The 21,080-nt window shown below is 36.3% G+C and overlaps 1 protein-coding gene across 1 annotated transcript in view; it reads right to left on the reverse strand.

Moving 5' to 3' along the window:
* Positions 1-7,966: 7,966 nt before the first annotated feature.
* The window catches only part of LOC131920420 (transmembrane protease serine 11D-like), a 63,922-nt gene continuing 50,808 nt past the window's right edge, over positions 7,967-21,080 (reverse strand). Inside the window, exons 7-11 of the mRNA XM_059274752.1 lie at positions 20,170-20,208; positions 18,099-18,276; positions 13,500-13,759; positions 11,367-11,509; positions 7,967-8,277 (exon numbers count right to left, since the gene is read on the reverse strand). Of these exons, the coding sequence (XP_059130735.1) occupies positions 8,116-8,277; positions 11,367-11,509; positions 13,500-13,759; positions 18,099-18,276; positions 20,170-20,208 (782 nt within the window). The 3' untranslated portion in view covers positions 7,967-8,115. The remainder of the gene's footprint in view (positions 8,278-11,366; positions 11,510-13,499; positions 13,760-18,098; positions 18,277-20,169; positions 20,209-21,080) is intronic.

Here is a 21,080-nt window from a genome sequence, read left to right on the forward strand (position 1 = left end):
CATAAATTTATTGCAAGTTTTTATTTAGTATTTTGAGAACTGTCTGTTACAAATATTTTCTTCTCTCTCTCTCTTTCTTTCTTTCTTTCTTTCTTTCTTTCTTTCTTTCTTTCTTTCTTTCTTCCTTCTTTCCTCTTTTTTTTTCAATATAGGATTTCCCTGGCTGTCTTGGATATTGCTTTGTAGACCAGGTTATCCTCAACTACTTTCCAAGTGCTGCCAGATTAAAGGCATATGCCACCAGGCTTGGCTCAGGTTGAAGCTATTGTAATAGAACCTTTTCCTCTGATGCCTTTCTTGGCAAGTTCATTATTGATGTACTGATTTTTGTGTATTGATTACATATTATGCTGCTTTGCCTGAATTGCTTATCAGATCTAAGTGCTTTCTGATGTAGTATTGTAGTATAATATTATGACTTTTGCAAATAGCGTTAACTGTACTTCTCCCTTTTCTGTTTGCATCTCTTTTATTCTTTCTTTTGCCTTTATTGCCTGGATAATATCAGGAAAATCTTAGCTTCATAGAATGAGCTAGGTAATCGTCCTTCTTTTTTTGTTATTAGTAGTAGAGGAGCCTTAGTGTTAGTTTTCATTTAAGGGTCTGGTAAACCTTGACAATGAATTCATCTCTGGTCCTGGGCTTTTCTTTGTTGGAGGCCATGACAGAATTCTGTTGTTCATGCAGTAACTAGGTAAGTTCTTTATTATCTTCTTGATTTAAGTTTGGTAGGTCATATGTGTTTAGGAATATAAATATTTCTTCTAGATTTTCCACCATCTTAGATTGTATTTTCTTTAATGGCCCCTGGAATCATTAGCATTTGTTTTAATATTCCTTTTTCAAAGATAATCAGTTAATTTATCTATTTAGACAGGGTCTCATTGTGTAGCTCTGGCTATCCTGGAACTCACCATATACACCAGTCAGGCCTTGAACTTACAGAGATCTGCCTGCCTCTGCCTCCCAAGTGCTGGAATTAAAATTGTGCACCACCACACCCAACAATCTTTGATTTTTATCAATTTAGATTTTTTTCTCTTGTTTGGCTTAGGTTTTGTCAATCTTTGTTATTTTTTCAAAGAATTGGCTCTTTGCTTCATTAATTCTTTGTATTGTTTTAGTCTGTATTTCATTATTTTCACTCCAATTCACAATATTTTTTTTGCATCTACTTGTATGGATTGTTCTTCTTTTTCTGAGACTGTAAGGGCCATCGCTGAGTTTATTTGATTTTTTTTGTTGTCATTAGCATAAACAGTCATAAAATAGCCTCTTAAAACTGCCTTTGATATATCTCCTAGGTCCTGGTAAGCTGTATTTTAATCTAGAGTTCATACCACCTCAATTTATTCAGTGACTTTCTGATTATTCAAGAATGTGCTGTTCAAGGATAAGAAAATAGCTCAGTGGGAAACGTGCTTGTCCTGTAAGAATAAAGGCTGGAGTTCAGATGGGCAAAGCCTACCTGAAACCTGGCAAGTTTGGCAGCTGCCTGTAATCCCAGTACTGGGAAGGAAGAGGCAAATATCCTTAAAGATAGCTATATTAGCGATATTGACAAACTCTGAGTTCACCAAGAGACTATGTCTCAATAAACAATGTAAAGAATGATTGAAAAAGACATCTAATATTAATAATGGACCCTCACACACACAAGCATGTACATATGTACACACACACACATATGTACACACACACATGCAATCAAACTCCCATGCACACTCTATACACACACACACACACACACACACACACACACACACTTTAAAAACACTTCATTGTTCAAGCTCTACATAATTGCATAGTTTTTTAGTTTTCTCTTGTAATTGATTTCTATCTTTTCTGATATCATTTGATAAGTGGTGACATTTGATAAGTAAATTATTTGGTAATTTTTACATTTGGTATGACTTTATGCCCTAAAATGTAATCTATCTTAGAGAAAGTTCCACAAGGAGTTAAGAAGAATGAATAGTCTGCAGCAGTTGTATGGAATATGCTATAGATGTCTCATAAATGTATTTGAATATGGCACAAGTTAACTCTGCAGTTTCTTTTTGGACATTTTGTTTGATTGATTTGTAAATTAACAATGATGCGGTGCTGAAGTTATCCACCCTGAATATATTTGCACCTATCAGTTCCTTTCTGTTTGTTTTATGAAATTAGGTGCACCAACATTCGGTTGGAATCTATGTTGTTCCAATTGTTCTTGATGGCTCTTCCTTTTATTAATAGGTGGTGACCATTTTTTTATCTCTTCCAGTTTTGGCTTCATAACTATCATGCCGGGCATAAGTATAGATGCAGAGAAGCTCCTATCCTTTTGTGTTCAGTCTCTGTGTCTTTGTTAGTGAGGTGGATTTCTTGAAGACAAAAATAAAACAAGCTAAAAGCTTTTGGATCTTGAGTTTTAATCCAGACATCCAGTCAGCATCTTGTCATTGGAAAATTAGACCATTTATATTTAGTTAGGCCATTTGCAGGGAGAGAAGTTTGGTGATTCCTGCAATTTTGTTAATTTTCCTATTTGGTTGAGATATTGTCTTTCTTTTGTTTCTCCCATTCATATGGGTTTTTTTTTTTTTCTGGTTGGCTGAGTTGTATATGATTGAGTCTTTCTTATCCTTATTTACTTATTCCTTTCATGAAATCTACTCTTTCCTGTCTTCTCATGACTGACTTTCTTCATCCTCTGTAGGGTTCCTTTAAGTAATTTTAGGCAATATTGAATAAGACCAAGAAATGCTCTAGTTGGTGCTTATCTATAAATATCTCTTTATCTTTCCATTAATTTTAAAAGTTAACTTTACTGGTTATGGTAACTTTGATTGGCAGTTAATTTCTTTCAAGGCTTCAAACACATCATTCCATGATTTTTCTGATTTTCAGCATTTCCGATATAAATTATATAATTGGAAATGGGTTAAGTTTATAGTCAGTCCTGCAAATGTCTCCTTTAATTTTCTTAATTACTTCTTCAATTTACTTTAGTTGTTTTTTAATTATTACTTAATCCAATCCCTTTTAATTTTTTTTATTAAAATACATTTTCATACAATATACTTTAATTATGAATTCCCCTCCCCCTACTTCTCCCAGTTCCTCCCCAGTTCCCTGCCCATCCAGACCCCCACACTTTCTATTTCTTGTTAGAAAAAAACCAGATATCTAAGAAATAATAATAAAATAAAATAAAAATGCAATAAAATAAAAAAAAAACAAATTGCAGTAAGACAAAAAGAGCAAACAAGAAAAAGAGGCAAAGAAAAAGCACAAGAAATGCATATAGACACAGAAACACACATATTTACACACACAGGAATCTCCTAAAAACACAAAACCAAAATCCATAGTACATATATGTACACACACACACACACACACACACACACACACACACAGACACACAGACCATATAGGGTTAAAAATGCCCAAGTTAACGTTATGAGACCAAACCTCTAAAGATGCTGTTGTGCTCCTTTTCTGTTGGCCGTCTACTGTTGGGCATGGGGCTCACCCTTAAGAGTGTTTTTGTTTCCCTAGAGGACTCTCTAGAAGAAAACTAAATTTTCATTTGCTAGTGGCTATCAATTAGCTCTGGGTTAGGAATGAGGACTTACGACTACTCCTTTCAGATCTAGAACCATATCTGGCACAGACCTTTGCAGGCCCTGGGCTTGCTGCCACAGTCTCTCTGAGTTCATGCGTTTGCCAACCCTATTGTGTGCAGAAGGCCTTGATTCCTTGGTACCCTCCGTGTACCCTGACTCTTAGACATTTTCTGCCTCCTCTTCCACAGAATTTTCTTAGCCCCGGGGCTGAAAATTTGGTGGAGTCATCTCTTTTAGGGCTGAGTGTTCTGAGGTCTCTTGCTCTTTGCATGTTGCATAGGTGTGGGTCTCTGCTTTTGTTCCCATCTGCTACTGGAGGAATCCTCTCTGATGATGGCTGAGGAAGGTACTGATCTATGAGTATAGCAGAATGTCATTAGGAGCCATGTAATTGTCATGATCTCTTAGCAGAACAGTAGTATTTGGTTTTCCCCCAGATCTCTGGGCTATCTAGTCTCAGTTTCTTGGCCATCCAAGCAGTGTTGGGAATGGGTACCATCTCAGTCAGATAATGGTTGATTATTCTCACAAGCTTTGTACTACTTAATCACAATTCTGACTGGTTTGATTTCATAGATGACTTATTTTTGTTTTATGGTTGTCAGCTAGATAAAGCACACATATAAATGCTCCCAGTATTTAGCAATTTTTTTAATTGCATAGATGTTCCTAAAACTAAAAACTAGTTGCTTATTTTTGGTAGCCTCTTAGATTGATGTAAGATTTTGGAAATTACCTCATCTTAAATCTAACTAATCCCAGAAATTTCCTCAATATTTCTTCATGCAATCATTCAGTTTTTGTTGAACAATATTTCATGAAAATGAACTTCATTCTTCAAGAAAGCTGCTTTTTCACTGAAGTGAAACACCAGAATTAAGAAATGTTTTTCCTTTAGAAGATTATGCAAACTAATTGTTTAGTGATAGAACAAATTTAGCTTGTGTGTGTATATGCACGCTCCTGTGTATCTGTGAGTATACATGCACATGTATGTACATGCATGTTGAGGCCTTGGTGCTGTTCCTTAAATGACATCCATATTGATGTTTTGGAGGCAGGATCTCTCACTGGGACCCAGGGCTCACCAATTCAGTTGGGCTGCCTGGTTAGTGAGACCCAGAGGTCACCTGTATCTGCCTGTTCGGTGCTGGGGTTGCAAGCACACACCCCAAACTCATTTTTTTAATATGTGGGTTCTTGGGATTGAACTCAGGATCAAATGCAGACACAGAAAACAGTTTGTTCCTTGATTTATATCTCCAGCTCAGAGTTTATTTTTGAGTTTTTAATTAAGTAAGAATGTAAAACAAATATAGAAAGGAAAATATATATAGGGTTCTGAATCATTTCATGTTTAGTAAAAGAGGAAAAAGGGAAGTGAAGAGTGAAGGTTAGATCCTGTTCCAGATGTGGACATATGCTGTGGATATCATTCTGTATAAATAAAACACTGATTGGCCAGTGGCCAGGCAGGAAGTATAGGCGGGACAAGGAGAGAGAATTCTGGGAAGTGGAAGGCTGAGTGGGAGACACTACCAGCTGCCGCCATGACCAGCAGCATGTGAAGATGTCGGTAAGCCACGAGCCATGTGGCAAAGTATAGATTTATGGAAATGGATTAATTTAAGATATAAGAACAGTTAGCAAGAAGCCTGGCATGGCCATACAGTTTGTAAGCAATATAAGTCTCTGTGTTTACTTGGTTGGGTCTGAGCCGCTGTGGGATTGTCGGGTGAGAGAGATTTGTCCTGACTGTGGACCAGGCAGGACTGGAGAAAACGTCAGCTACAGACATACATTCTGTAATGTTACCAGTTCCCCTTTCCTGGTACAGAGGTAATTATCATGGTTTATGGCATATGGGTGCTCCAGAAGATTAACTTTCATTTTACTATAAAATAATTATATTTTCTACTAGTTCTATGGTCTTTCCCACTGTCTTGTTATTTTTAACATAAATGTGCTATTCTTTATTTTTACTAATTACATTATATTACACAACATGTATGTCATTATTGCCTGAGTATCTTAAGAGCAAGGAGTCATTTGCTTTTGTTTCATTCATGCCTCAGAAAGACAGAGGGAAGCAGAAGTAGGGCTTAATACATTTATTAAATGAACAAGCTACACTGTGAAATTGAGATGTAAAATAATCCACTTTATAGTCAATTATTTACTCTAAGCTTTCTTAGATTATTTATCTTTTCATTAGTGATGTTCACTATTTTAACCCCAGTTTGAATATCAAATATTCAAATACTCATTTTTTATTGTTAAAATGGGTTAATAATGTATGATTGTATATATTACATTGGGTTTTTCTTAGCACTAATAATTCTGAAACTCAATTATGATCCTGAGAAATTTCTTTAAGAATTCAGTAAGAATTGTTAAGGTCTGCAAGAATTTATAAATCACTATGTCTCTGTAAATGTTAACACAGTTTCGTGAAGTCACTTAGATCTCTGTTACATGGAATCTATCAGCAACTAAGAGAGAGAGAGGGGTGGGGGAGCTTTCTCAACCAGCCTGCACATGTTCTTTTGGTTTTAAAATACCTCTTCATAAAAAATATATATTTTGATAAATAACATTTTAACACTTTAATGAATTTGTTCTAATTTATGAAAAATAAATGCTATCTTTGAAGTAGCTTCTAGCATATGAACAAACACAGCGTATCTGTTATGTGATGACATATGTGCATTCACACACAAATAACACGTACACTCTTGCACAGACACCCTCCCCTTGAGGCTTGCTCTGAATAACCAGTTTAATGCTGTCTTCACAGGATGCACCAAGGGAGTGTCCAGCTGGACGCTGCCTCAGTTATAGAGCTTGATTATAGGTGGAAGAACTTGCCCAGCCTTTAGAGTCTGGCTGTAAGTTCTCTTATTAGACAACCAATTAAAATAAATTGTTCTGGATCATCCTTCAGCAATCATAACTTCCATAAATAATTAGGCAGAAAAGATTATAAAAGTTTATTTGGAATAAAATATGCCCAAGATTTGTGTATGCATTTTCCAAGAGTTAGTTACATTTTCAAATCCTTTTCTGTCAAAGAGTTTGCTTTAATCCAGACCTCACAATTTACTTTAGGAAGAGCAAGAAGATTTCATAGTGTTGTCTTGAACTTCTCTCATCTCCAGGTATAAGGAATTAGCTTTTAGAGGGAAGCTGTGATACACAGGTGATCATGCACAACTAAGCCTTAGCTATAGTGGGAACCTGTAAAAACCTGGATCATTTGTAAATCAGGTTATATAGATTGCTGTGGCGTTAGATTTTAATTGATTCTATTTAGTTTTATTTAATTTGTACTCCTTGGTGATCTTGGTTGTATATGTGAGTGAATGTGTGTGTGTGTGATGAGAGAAAGAGAGAGAGAGACAGAGACAGAACAAAGAAAGTTAAACACACAGAGACACAGAGAGACAAGAGAGATAGAGACAGAGAAAGATAAACACATAGAGAGACAAGAAAGACAGAGAGACTGTGGATCTGAGATCCTTCTGTCTCCAGAACAGATATGTTGATATTAACTGTTTAGTCTTTGCCTTTACAAACCAGCTCTTTACCTCTTCTCATCACTAACTTTTAATTTGTTACTTAAATTTTGCTGTTGAGCATAAGGTTACTCTAAAAAATAATGCCAATTGTAGGAAGTTGGTAGTAGGAATTTCTTCCCAACAAGCCTTGTGGTTGCAAAGATAGCTGAGAACAGGCTGTGTGGATTCATTGCTCAGCTTCTCCATGGAGGAGATATGTCCTCTTCTCTATGTAGATAAAACATTTAAAATTAAAGTTCATCATTAAAACTACTTGTAAGTCTGTTAGTTTCACTTGAAAACAACTGTTTTAGCTCTAATGTTCAATACCTAATAACATCTTGGGAGATCTGTATAGGAATGTGATCTTGTCAAATAATTGTGTTAGCTACAGGTTTTACAATTTTTGTACAGTGGCTTCAAAATTTAATGTTAGGACTAACTTTTTCTATAAAATATTAACTATCCAGACATTCTAAACAGATACTGTTTTTCTATCCTCACACAGCTATTCTATTCATAACATGCTCTGACTTCTTTTACACAATCCTACATTCTACGTACTACCAGCTTCAATGAGACGTCGTTAGAGAACTCCCCTGACCCTTCTTTCTTGTCCAGGGTCCTCTACTCAAGGCACCAAATTTCTCACTACTACAGCTTATCGTTCCTATAATAAAATTATTAATCCTATAACTAGTTTAACATATTTCCTTTCTTATTTAGCCACAAAACAATTCAATGTTCACATGGTTTTCCTTGAGAAAGTAAAATTCCATGCTGACACAGAAATATTGAATACTGTTCGTTAAGGCATATTTATAGACTAGGATGTTAAAAGGAGACATTTCCCATTTCCTTTGCAGTTGAAAAGCAAAGCTGTGACATCTGAGTCGGGCACACTTGCATACGCGCTGCACAGAACCTTTGCCTTTGCTGCACTAGATCCCAGTCTGCTGTCTGATCCAGTCTCGGTAGGTTGTCACTCGGGTATACACGCCTGGCTTATTTGGCAGGCCACACTGATATCCCCAGCTCACAATCCCCACCACGAACCAAAGCCGCCGTGAGTCTTCTTGTACTAGTGGGCCACCAGAATCACCCTGAAGGAAACAAAGCAATTGATTATTTAAATGTAAAAGCAACACGGAAATCTTCAGTTTATTTCTATGGGAGTAGATGGAGTCCTAGCCATTATACCAGCCTATGTCTTTCTGAAAGGTAATAAGACATGGGGAAAAAAATACTGAAATCCTTCAAGTATACAAGCAAGGCTGAGAAGATGTAAAGCTCAGTAGCTAGCATTCCTTCAGTCACTTCCTGGCTGCTTCCTCTTCTTCTCAGGCTTCCACCCGAGGAAGCCTTCTATGACCTGCTGCTTTCCTTCGTATTTCCGTTTTGGAGTTCTATTAGTTTCTTGCTGTGACCTCATATTCTGTGGTATCTGTGTTGCTGCTTCTTCAATCTTTTATGAAGTCTTGCTTATTCCCACTGGTCAGCTCTGCTTGTGTTAGCACACCGTGTATTTTGATACTTGGCCAGTGTCTGTGTGAGCAGTGCTGCTGGAGAGTTCATCAGGGAAGGGAGCATCCTCGTTCTGGACACTGCTGCATCCTTGGTCTCTAGCCCATAGGAGATGCTACAGAAATAGCTTTTGAGTGAATGAGTTTATAGACATGTCACTTACCTACCTTTCTTTACTACCCAGTATGATGCTTGATGCACAGTAAATCATCCGCCAGTATTCTTTTGGTGAATAATTGGAAAGAAATTTTTATGGCAGTAAGCAGAGCATTTCTTATGAGATACTTACCAGCCAGTGGCAATCACTAGCTGCCTAAAAACCACGTATGCATGTAATAATCCGGTTAGGGAGTTAAATTTAGAAGATACTGTACTGTGGGTTATTTCTGTGAATTCTGGAGCTAGATAGCCAGAGTTTGAGTCCTCCACCTGTCAGCTACGCGAACTCCATTAAGCTCTTTAATAGCTCGGCACTGCATTTCTCTTATCAATAAATGATGTTTTTATGAGTTTAAGTGATCTTAACACACAAAGCACTTTGGGCACAGCTTGGTGTATAGTCAGTACTAATAAAACTCAGCTGTTATTACCAAACGTATGTCTAGAAAAGTTAGCTATTCATTTGACTGCTCTTAGTAGTTAAGTTTTTCCATACCTATTTAATTAATAGTTTAGATGGAGAGAAAGGTCAGTATGTGAGTCACGAGCTTGCTTGACAAGTACTGCATGGAGCTGGCTGGTACTTCATTCCTTTGGATGATGCGTTTGTGCTCCATTTGACTAGTTCTCAGTATTGTGTTGTTATGCTTTTGATACTATTTTTCCTATTATATTAACAAAGTTTTCTGAACTGTAGCTTATCCACTATGTATAAGCAAATGCTAATTACAAGTGCCATGTAACTTTTATTGTGCCTAGTTAGTTTTGCTGCCTAGTGGCAGATGTGTGAACTTGTGTTCTTGTTTCTAAACCTGATGAGTGCAGAGAACATCTAGTTGCATTAACACAAGGAATGTTACACAGACATGAATAGATGTATTTTTGAGTGAATGTATGAAATTGATATCATAAACTTTTAGGTAAAATATTATTTATTTATTACATTTTTGAGACAGAAAAATCTGTGTGCTAGAGTGTTTCAAGTAACCATCAATGAGGCTTGCATTGGAACGAGGGAAAATTTCACAATAGTGATGTCATGAGCCTGCTTGAAATGAAGAGCAGATTTTGTATATACAAAAGCTGAGGGAAAGCATGAGAGAGTGAAACCGAAAAGAACATTTTATTGTGTTATTCCCTCAAGCTGTTGTAACCAATATGTTCAGTAGATCTGAAATTGTCAACCTGGGTTATTCTGTGACTGTTGAGTTCTTTGGAAAATCTATGGGAGGTCATACCCTTTCGGATGAGGGGGAGGTTAGGGGGGGTAAGGCTGGGTGGGGGAGTGGGAGGAGGGATGAGAAGGGGAGCTGTGGCTAGTATGTAAAATGAATAAAAAATTCTTACATAAAAATAGAGTAAAAAATAACATAAAATAAGAAGAAAACGTTATGAAACTTGAGAATTTGTTGTTATGGACCATGGGCAAGGGTTTCACGCCAAGAAACATCTCACTTAAGGAGAACAAGGAACTGACTGGATAACAATGTCTAGAACATCCTTTGAGGTGGAGAATAAACCTTATCGTGTTGCAGATAGCTCATTGAGGAGAACAGTAGCAGATTCCTGAAGAAACCAGAGTACGTTTAACTATTGGCTTCTGTGACTACATTGGCTTAATTTTAGACAAAGAAATGGAACCTATTCAGTTTCATTGGTTTCATTAAAAGTTTGATGTTAAAATTTATACTAATCACTATAAGGAGAAAATTGTACATTTACCATTTGTTTTGGACATTTAATTTAAAATTTTACAGGCTAAAAAAGTTCTTTTCCCTCCTTTTCCTTTCCTTTTCCCCCTTTCCCCTCCTCTTCCTTCTTTCTCTCTATTTCCCTCTTCTCTTCTTTCTTTCTTTTCCTTTTCTGTTATTTTTAAGTGTTAAATTTTATTTTATATCATTTAAGCTCTCTTGTGATTCAAATAACTAAGATATTGTATAAATTTTCTATCTTTAAAGTACTTTAAAAATTAGATATTTTTGGTGGTTGCATGTTATAGTATTTTTATTAATTGGGTTGAGAATGAGGAGTGTTTACAAATAAAACAGTATAACTTAAAAATTAACTATTACTTATAAACTTGAAATAACTGATTATTTTTTATTGTGAATTCATCATTATATACTTTTGTAGGATATGAAATGATTCTGTGATTTATGGGTACAATACTGAAGACTAAAATCAAGCTAGCTAACATCTCTACTACTTCAAAACCATAGCATTGTTCCTTGTAATAAAAACATAAAAATTTATTTTTTAGCTATTTTGAAACATACCATACTTTATCCTTAAATGTATCCACCATGTTGTATTTGACCATTCGTAGCAATTAAAAATTAAAAGTTAATATTTTTATGATAGATGAGATTCAAAAAATATTCTTTCTCTATAATTAAGGGCATACTTTCTTTGAGGATCAGAGTTGTGTGTTGTAGTTTTTGTTATCATTATGCCCGGGACGCCTATAAAATTCTTGATGATGACATCGATAAGGTTGTCTTGCACTTACCTGGCATGCATCCACTGCACCCGAAGGCACTCCAGCACAGATCATTCCAGGCAAGACGCTTCCACTGTAACCAGCTGGTTCATTACAAACATCTGTACTTATTATTCTGACCTGTCCCTGCCGTAGATCTGTGACTGTGTTGCCTATTTAGGATAAAAACAGAAATGAAACAGAAAATATGAATTAATGACTCTATGCTGAATTTGAGAATGAATAAATGCTCAAAACATTATCTATTTTAAAAGGGAGGCACCAAAAATACACACAAGAGTTTCCTCTGAGCAAAGATTCTTGTGGGAGAGAAGGGATAACTCCTTTTGGGAGACCAATTTCTCTTTTCTTTTTTTTTTTGAGTTTGTGATATGTTTTTTTTTATACTCTTAGAGCTAATAAAAAAAATTGTTGTATGTGGTGACACATGCCTGTAATCTCAACATTTAGAAGGTAAGTACAGAAGGATCAGGAGTTCAAAATCAACTCCAGTTATGTAGTAAATTTGAGGTCAACCTGGGCTACCATGAGAACCCATCTCGAAAAACAAATGAAAAACCCAACATAACAACAACAGTGATACCCCAATACTTACGTTAAAATTGACTTACACTATTTAAATTATTCACTGATGGAATTTGGATTAGAAGACTGCACACTGATGAACATTTAGCAGCAAAAGAAAAGTCAGTTTGGTCTTAAAGAACTAATCTGTAATATCAATGTTCCCTCAGAACAGCACTGTCACAGTTTTCCATGACCAGTATAAAATATATCTATTGTATCAAGCCACTTGGGTCAAAAGAACACAATGAAATACTTTCTGGGACAGTTAAGACTTTTGTTAGTCCCTGGAAAAATAATCACTACCATGGTTGTAATAGCCCAAGGAAACTGCCAATATTTCTCTTCTACTTCCCACCGGATAGTGTTATTTTTTTCTCCTTGGCTTTAATTGTTTTTTGGAATTGTGGTGCTTATTTTAATTTCAACTTTATTCATTCAGTGAATAAATTTGATCAATATTTTTCTCTACATGGAGTTCCTTGCTGTGGCTGCAGGATTCATTTCATCCCAGAGTAAATTTAAGGCAGTACCTTAGGGGATGTTAAAGTCCCCAGGTCGTAATCTTTTTAAGTTTCCTTTTCTTCACAGAAAAGCCTAGACTTTCTATATCAATAAGGAACTTATTGAAGGGACTCTAGTGAGGCTAAGCATGGCAAACATGGCTCTGGCAGGCTTTGCTCTTCTCCCTCATTCCCTCTGCCTTGCTGAAAAAACTGTTAGATTACATTCCTAAAGCTAGCCCCCAAGGTCCATTCCCTTGTTTGGCCACTTCCTCCTCCTGAGGCTGACTACCAAAGTTCAGCAATCAAAGTATTGAAGTCCAACAATCAAAAGTCCCCTTTATGCCCCCTTAATAAACATGCCCAATTAAAATTAATCTAATGCAGGGTTTCCCCTTTTATCTTTATAAACAGCCATTTGCCTACGGGCCATATCTGTCCCCTCTCTATCCAGAAGCAGTCCTTTGTTCCTTTGGGACAAATATACCTTCACCCTCTCCTTTGCCCCTTTTCTCCCCTCTCCCTGTTCCTTTCTCCTTCTCTCTCATACTCTATCTCCTGTCTTTGTCCCTTATCCCTGTCCTCTGCCCCTTTGGGACAAATAAATCTCCTTTGTGCTGAAAACTTAGTCTTGGGTTGTCTTGAGCTGACTTTAAGGTCCCTACACTTACGTTTCTGCATTCCTTTCTTTCACCTTTTCCTGTTACAGAAATTCTCTGTCTAGAATTCTCTATGGTTTCTAAGCATATTGATTGTTCTACATTCCCAAGGCAGCAGCTGTAGCTAGAGTCAGGGATAACCAGATATAGATGATTCAGTATTAGAGGCTATTCTCAGGCTGTTTCCATACCTAAAAATTTACAAAGTTGGACATAGTGGTACATGCCTGCATTCCCATCATTTGGGAGGCTGAAGCAGAGGATTTTGAATTCGAGGCCAGCCTGGGCTACATAATGAATTCTAAGCCAGCCTGGATTAAAGTAAGACCCTGTGTCAAAACTCAAAAACAAATTTACATAGTAAAAAATAACAGAAGATTTGTCATTAAGCTGTTTTATTTTCCAGAGACACTTACCTCCATAAGTGAGTGATCCCCATCCTGTGACATATGCAATAGAACCAGGTATGATACTTTGGGTTGGAGCTGGGAGACACACCCTATGGATATTTCTGCTAAAGGTGATAGGTCTCTCAAGTTGTATAACTGCAATATCATTAGCACGAGTTGTTGGTCTGTAATTGTTATGGGCTATAATAGCCCTTACTCTCACTCTTAAAAGAGGACGTATTGTAGAAACACCAAAGGTGGCAGTCCATTGTAGAGGATTAGGGTAGCTAAAAACAAAACAAAAACATGCTTTTAAGTAGAGGATTCACAAGCACTTCATATATTTGTATTTGGCTTGGATTTTAATTATATTAGGTCTTTGAGAATTTCATATAATGTGTTTTGAATTTACCACCAACATCTGATTGATGCATTTTCCTGAACTGTAATCTCATAGCAGTATTGAACTCCTTACTAGCAGCTTAAATGGCCATTTTATTCTAATGATACAGAGAAAGAGTTTTGGAAAACACATCTTGGAGTAATAAATTATCTTGCCTTTTTCTATCTCAGTGAGTGTATCCTAACACTACAGTTAATGATAACTAGTATATGGGGAATGTTATGGTTTCTTCTTCTCTGATAGTCCCATTCAAGCAACAAAGAATTCTGAAATCACTATCTTTTCTATTGAAATTTATTCCCTTTGATAATTGTTTTTTTTCGCTTGTTTTGAGAAGGAAGATCTATTCAAAGAGTGGTGAGGTTGAAGGCCATCTTTCTTGTTAATTGATGAATGATTATTCTGTACTCAATTTGATACATATGATGTCTATAGTGTGTAAATGTATGTATATGTATATAAAGAGAGATAATTTCCTAACATAAAATGTAGGAAATTATTATTGTGGCTTGGGAACTATATTTTTTTAGGTTTACCCAGAAGACACGTATGTAAGATAAAAAAAGGGTAAGTTTTATTAAATCAAAATTAAATAAAATGTACACACGTTTATGAGGTAAATGAGAAACCACAAGAAAGTACTGGTAATGCTTAGTATTTGAATTTTTGAAATGGTCCCATATATCCCAGGCTTGCTTAAAACTTGCTATATGGCTGAGGACTACCTTGAACTCCAGATTCTTTTGTCTCTGCATTCCAAGTGGTGCCACTATTCCCAAGTAATGTCTACAAGCTTTGAAGGCTAGACAATAATGCCTGTATATCAATAGTAAATGGTATGGGAAGCCACTGTAGAATGGGCATGGAATATTAATGGGAAATTCATGGAAAGGGAGGCCTAAACACCTCCTAGATATAAGAAGAGATGCTCAAACCCACTGGTTATCAGGCAATAAAAGTTACAGCAATGAATAACTAATATATATTAATAAAATGATAAAAATTAAGCAAGAACATATTACCAAGTGTTGGTTAGGCAGAAAGTTGGATTTCTTGTATTTCTGGTCAAACTAAACATTTGGAAATCTTTATGGTATTTTTATCACGTTGCATATCTACTTTTGGGTACATATCAGAAAAAATTCTGAAGACTTATTGATAGCATTCCTTTGTGTGTACGTACTTGTGTATGGGGCGTGTGTTCTTTGTGGCAGTGGGAAATTACAGCAACCTAGTAGATGAGGTAAATACGATGACTGCTTATGGTGGATTCATGTGCAGCAGTGGTTCAAACAGATGGAAATTCCCATGATTAAGTGGAAACCATTAAGAACAAATAGAACTTTACAATCTGTTGTTGTCATAAATCAAAAGCACATATATACAGAAGTAACTATAGGTTTAACAGGTATGTGAACATTTAGAAATATTTCAAACATATTAGGTCCAGTAAGGCTATTGAGTGGAATTAGGGTAGTTAAAAGTGGGATCTAAGAATGGGAGAAGAAAAAAAAAACTATAACTTAAAGGAGGTCTTTTGCATCCTGATGAAAATAAGTGTTTTCAAGTTGTTTAACTTAATATTGCTCCTCAGACTGAAGAGAAGCAAAATGCAATTAAATAATAATTTAAGAGTTTTCAGAAATTTACTAAAAACTCAATATTATATGTGTAAGAAGTTCTTGATTACACATGAATGAACCCCAGTTATAAACTGTAAAGACAAACGAAAATGAATATGAGCATTTACATGTAAATCTAATCTCTGCAGCAAATTAGCATTATTATAATTATGCCAACTTAGTACCTCATTCCCCAGGTTATGTGTAAAATGTGATTGACTATGAAGTACTAATGAAATAAAAGAAGCATACCAAGCATGGTGTTTGGAACAAAGCGAACTGTCACTGAATAGTTATAATTCTTTCCATTCATACCTCAACAAGCTATGGCTGCCTAGTTTGTATGAGGAAAGTCTCTGGGAATAAAATACTAAACAATGTATGATTTCTATCCTTTAGGAATTTAATACACTAGTCAAAGAGACAAGTATATTATCAGAAAACAGCAAAGATTATTGAGAAAAGTAAGAAATTGTCATGCAAAGTAAGACAATACCATGGGGAGATGACAACAGAATAATCTTCAGTAGCCTCATCACATCCGTGTACCTGGATGTAAGGGTGACTATTCCTCAACAAGGCCCTGCTCCTGGTTCTCAGTGATAATCGGATCACTAGAGAGGGTACCGGGACATGGTCCATATAGTTTTTCAGCTCTGGTGGATCCACGAGGGGATGAGTAGTTTTGTGGTGGCAAAATTAAAAGATGTTTCCTTCAATGCTTTGGTATTCATTGTTGATACTTGTGGTTATACCTTTCAAGACAGCGACATCCTGTCCTTGGTTTTTGATACCTCGGTTCTAACAAAATACAGATCTAATTCTGTTTCTGGCGCATCCTCAATTACACTAAACGTCTGCTAAGTCCAGCCGTTACACTTCTGGTTTCCACACTAAGGGTGTGACTGAAAACCAGTGATGTCAGTCACACTGTTGGGCATTTCAAATGACATTGATGATTGAAATGGTTTTATGAATTTTGTTCCCTGTGTTATCTGAAATGCTGCAGCAAGTATGCCTGTTTAAACCAGAATCATAGGATTTTTAAGGGGACCTCTCAAATAAATTTCAAATTTATTCACCGACATTGAGCTATAAAACAGCAGTAGAAAAATTTAGAAAAAAAAGTGAGGTTTCCTAGAACCTTTGCTCAGAAACTGCATGCTAGTTGTGTTCGTGTTTATTTTCTCTTCATTTATTAAACAGTCCTGTAAAAAGCACTGTCATAAGAGACAGGGCTCTCAGATCTCAAGAGCATGTCTTTGGAATTGTGACTATCCCAAAGAATCCCAAGATGAACAAATGGGGATTTGGAAAGAAAGACATTTTAGGGAAAAACAGCAACTTGAGATAGAGGTTCATAAATGGGGAGATGTAAAAAGAGCCAGATGAGAAAAATGCTGCAAGCCTGAGCTTAGGGTGCACACTTTTGAAAACAGGTTTAGACAGAGTTGACTGTGAATGCATTTGTATATATGATAAGGATGCTGTATTTTACTAATTGGAAAAGACTGAGAAGAGATGTGGTTAGGGGCACATTTGGATTTACTTCTCTGGGTTATTTTTTTTTAATTTAATTACCCCAAATTTTTAAAGCCTTGGATGCCCAGTACCAACATATGCCTGAAACTAGAAGATTTCATCATGTTGAACACACAAAAAATTAGGAGCAGAGTGAGCTTCACCTTGTACCAACAGAGTAAGTTTGCACAGTTGTTCTCCAGTAGTCACTTAGCCTAGTGTAAGTCATAGCCTGCAGTCACTCCAAATGTCTAGTTGTCAACGGCCTAATATAACCACTCAGAAGCAGTGGTACTGCTCTGTTTGTACTTGGTGCTTCTATGATGCATCATACTGTGTTCCATATAGGCATTAAATCAATTTTGGAAAATTCAATTAGTGAGATTTTGTAGTCTCTAGGCCAACCATCAGTCTACTAATTAGCTTCTGCGATATAATATGAAAATTATTTACAACAAAAAATTTAAAATTATCTTATTAATTTAATTTGATGAGTATGAATGTTTTCCCTGAACATACGTATGTGCAGCACATGCATGTCTGGTGCCTGTAGAGGTCAGAAAAGAGTGCTGCATGCTGTGGAACTAGAGCCACCATGTGGGTGCTGAAAACTGAACCTGGATTATCTGAAAGAGGAACAAGTGCTTTTAACCAATGGATCACTTCTCCAGCCTGGACCACAACAACTTAACATTTTTTTAAAAACAATATTGTAACCAGTCCTCCAAGTTAACTTAGATAGTAGTGTTGTCCCTAGTTTGAAAACAGAAAGAAGTGATGTAAATTTTATACACTTTTATAACAAGGATTTAAATTAAGCACTCTAGTGTGATCCTTTTTTTTTTTTTTACTTTGCAATGATGGAGTACTGTCATTTGAATAAGAGAACTATCAGCAAAACATTAAGCTAAAGGAGCAAAGACAATTATGCTTCCATGGATAAAAAAGAAAAGACTCAGAAATAATTTCCATTATTTAGGTGTCAATCAGATCAAGTTTAGTCCTAGGGGTAGTGGGTGGAGTCTTCATGTAGCTGTCTTTCCTAATTATTCTCAGATGGAAAAGTAGCTGTGAACTCACCTTCTGAAGCAGTGAGCTGCTGTCAGGACCCACGAGTTACTGATCAGGATACCTCCACAGTGGTGGACATTATTGAGCTGTAGACTGACTTGCCAGGGCCAGTCACCTGTCTCCGCTAGAGTGCCTCCAATGATTCTCTCTTCTGACAGTGTTATAAGGTCTGGACGGGCTCCACATTCTAATAAGAAAAAAGTATTAATATGCTGGCCAGGGGATGGTTCTTTCCATTTAGAAAATTACTGCAAGAATTCTCCGTCATTTACAATTTTTCCACCTTTTTCCTAACACATATTGTTTATTCCAAAAGCATGACCATTTATTTTTCTTTGAGGCAGGGTCTCATATAGCCCAGGCTAGCTTCAAACTCTCTCTAAAGCTAAGAAAGATCTCAAACTTCTGATCATCCGAATCCCAATCCCAACTGCTGAGATTATAGACATGTTCTTGTATGTCTGGTTTAATATGTTATATGGACTGCATTACAGAGCACAGTTCTGAATTTAACTGGATAAGGCCATCAAATTCTCGAGTAGCTTCATTATGGTTTGGGATACTTCATAAGTGTGGGCTAACACAAGTCAGTGCTGGATATGCCACCATCGGGCCCTAACTCCTGTAAGATTTCCTTTTCCTCAATAGACTAGTTACTCAAAATATGACATGTGGCTCTATACAATGATTACTCCTGGAAACTTGTTGGAAACACTGACTTGCAGTCCCACACCATGGATCCAGTCAGAAACCATTGTTTTGAGGAGAGATACATGTACATAGTGAAGCTGGAATCAAACCAGTGCATCCAGAAGCTTCCTAAGTCGCATTGTAGTTCATCATGGATGTTTTGGACTTCCTTTCCTGGCTGTGTATAAGTAAGAGTACCTTTGGAAGGAACCAACTGTGATAGAAGGTTCTAATTTCTAGAATACAGGTGTAGGCCTGGTGAGGTGGCTCAGATGGTGAAGGAGCCTTCCTCATCCTGCATAGTCATGCCATAGCATATGTGTATGTACAGACACACACTAAAAATATAATTTAAAAACAGAATATAACTTTATTTAAATACCTTAAGAATCTTACAAACATTTCAATTACAGAGGTGAAACGGACCGGGATGGGTTAATTTGCTCAGTTCTTCTCAACCCAAAACCTTACAATATTTCTTCTTGTATTTAGTCTAATATTTATTAGTAATAATAGAGGTATATCACTAATAATAACTTTTATTGGTGGGTTGATAATAGGTTACTAAGCCTGAACATTTGTTTTCTTACAAATTTCCAAATAAAAGAGGATTAGACATTAATTAAGACTATACATGGATATGGATTTCCTTTCTGCCTTCTCTAAATAAATTCCTTATTGAATTATTTTATTACACTTTTGCTCAAATATAATTATAAATTAAATATAGAATCAAATTGAAAAATACCTTGGAGTGAAGTATCATTACCTTTTAAAATCTCCTAAGTATTTAAAATAAATAAAAAATCTAAGTATATGAAACTGATTTCTAACTATATTTGGTTGATCTGAGAAGCAAATTTCATGTTTCTAAGAATTCTATGCCTGTCCTCTTAGCCTGAAAGTATATACGGAGTGATATTGGAACATGACTTTCCCTTCAAGTTATAGGCTTCAAACAGAAAATACTTTTTATAATTTATTACCTTATGATTAATCCAAATCCACAACAAAGCAAGCCACTCTGATGGTTCAAAAAATCTACATGAATGTTGTCATCAAAAGTAATTTACAAGTCTACAGAAACACTGCTTTAGAGCCACGGGAAACAAAGCTTCCCAGAACTGCCAAAAAAATTGCCCGGAGCTCGGTGTCGAGTGTCAAGTGGATTATACTCCACTGCGGTTTCATTCTTTTTTCTCTAGGAGGAGAAATTACTTAAACATTATTACATCAGAGCAGTGCCTGCTTTCTACAAGAACCCTGTAGAATGAAGTCAGAATGAAGACACCAACTTCACAGATAAGGCTTTGGGCCAAGAGCTCAAAGGACGTGGATTTAAAAATCCTTATAATTTGATAAGTACTTACAAAAGAATTAAAAAACTTACCTTGAGTCAAAAAATTTTCCGTATCCTGGTCAGTGAGCGCTAGCATTAAAAAAGAAAGAGTGAGAATAAGATCAACAAAATATAAGCTGAAAATCATTTCACCTTGATTTCATGAAGCTCAGTGCTATAGGGTAACCAGAAGCACAGTCACTGGGAGGGTTTGCTGAAATTCAGATTCCCGGGCTCCACCTCTAGCCTTTGGAAAGAACTTCTGAGTCATGTGCCCCAGAAACCTCTCTTTGCAACCTCATCCTAGTTTGTTGTTGCACACAGGCTATTGGAAGTTAGTGCTTACATCCTTCATGAAATACTTAACACACTTCCCTGCTCCAAACTCACTCATTTCTCTTGGCAAAAGAAAGCCATAAGCAGTTATTAGGGTTCAATGTGATATCACATAGAAGCCAATCTTATGAGTAGACATTGGTATATGCATGTATTACTTCACTGTGTGCTGTTTCTTCAATAGTGAGCAAAACAGAGGCTCCCTCAACTTATTATTTACACGTTGATACTAACCAAGGAATTGCTACAAATGAAGAAGTCAAGTTCAGGAAAAGGTAATGATACCAGGAGAGTCTCAGATGTCATCAGGAAGGATGTTTACACTGTACTTTGAAATTCTAGGGAATGATACATGAATACAAGAAGGGAAAAGACATTCTGAACAGAAGGTGAGATAGACTCTCTGCTCCAGGATATAAGATGTGCGTTGTGCAACAGTCAGTAGGCTACTACACGTGTTGCATGCAGGGTTGTTGGGAGTGTCAGACAAGACAACAATGTCAGCATTGGGTAGTGACAGTTTGTATGCTCTATTTCCAGGTCTGCATTCAGCAGTTTCCTAAGGCAGGTCTTGTAGTCATCTCAAACTCAGTATGGACACGTTTTATCTAAAATTTGCTACTTAT

Source organism: Peromyscus eremicus, chromosome 10 (assembly GCF_949786415.1).
Source record: "Peromyscus eremicus chromosome 10, PerEre_H2_v1, whole genome shotgun sequence".
NCBI classification, from domain to species: Eukaryota; Metazoa; Chordata; class Mammalia; order Rodentia; family Cricetidae; genus Peromyscus; species Peromyscus eremicus.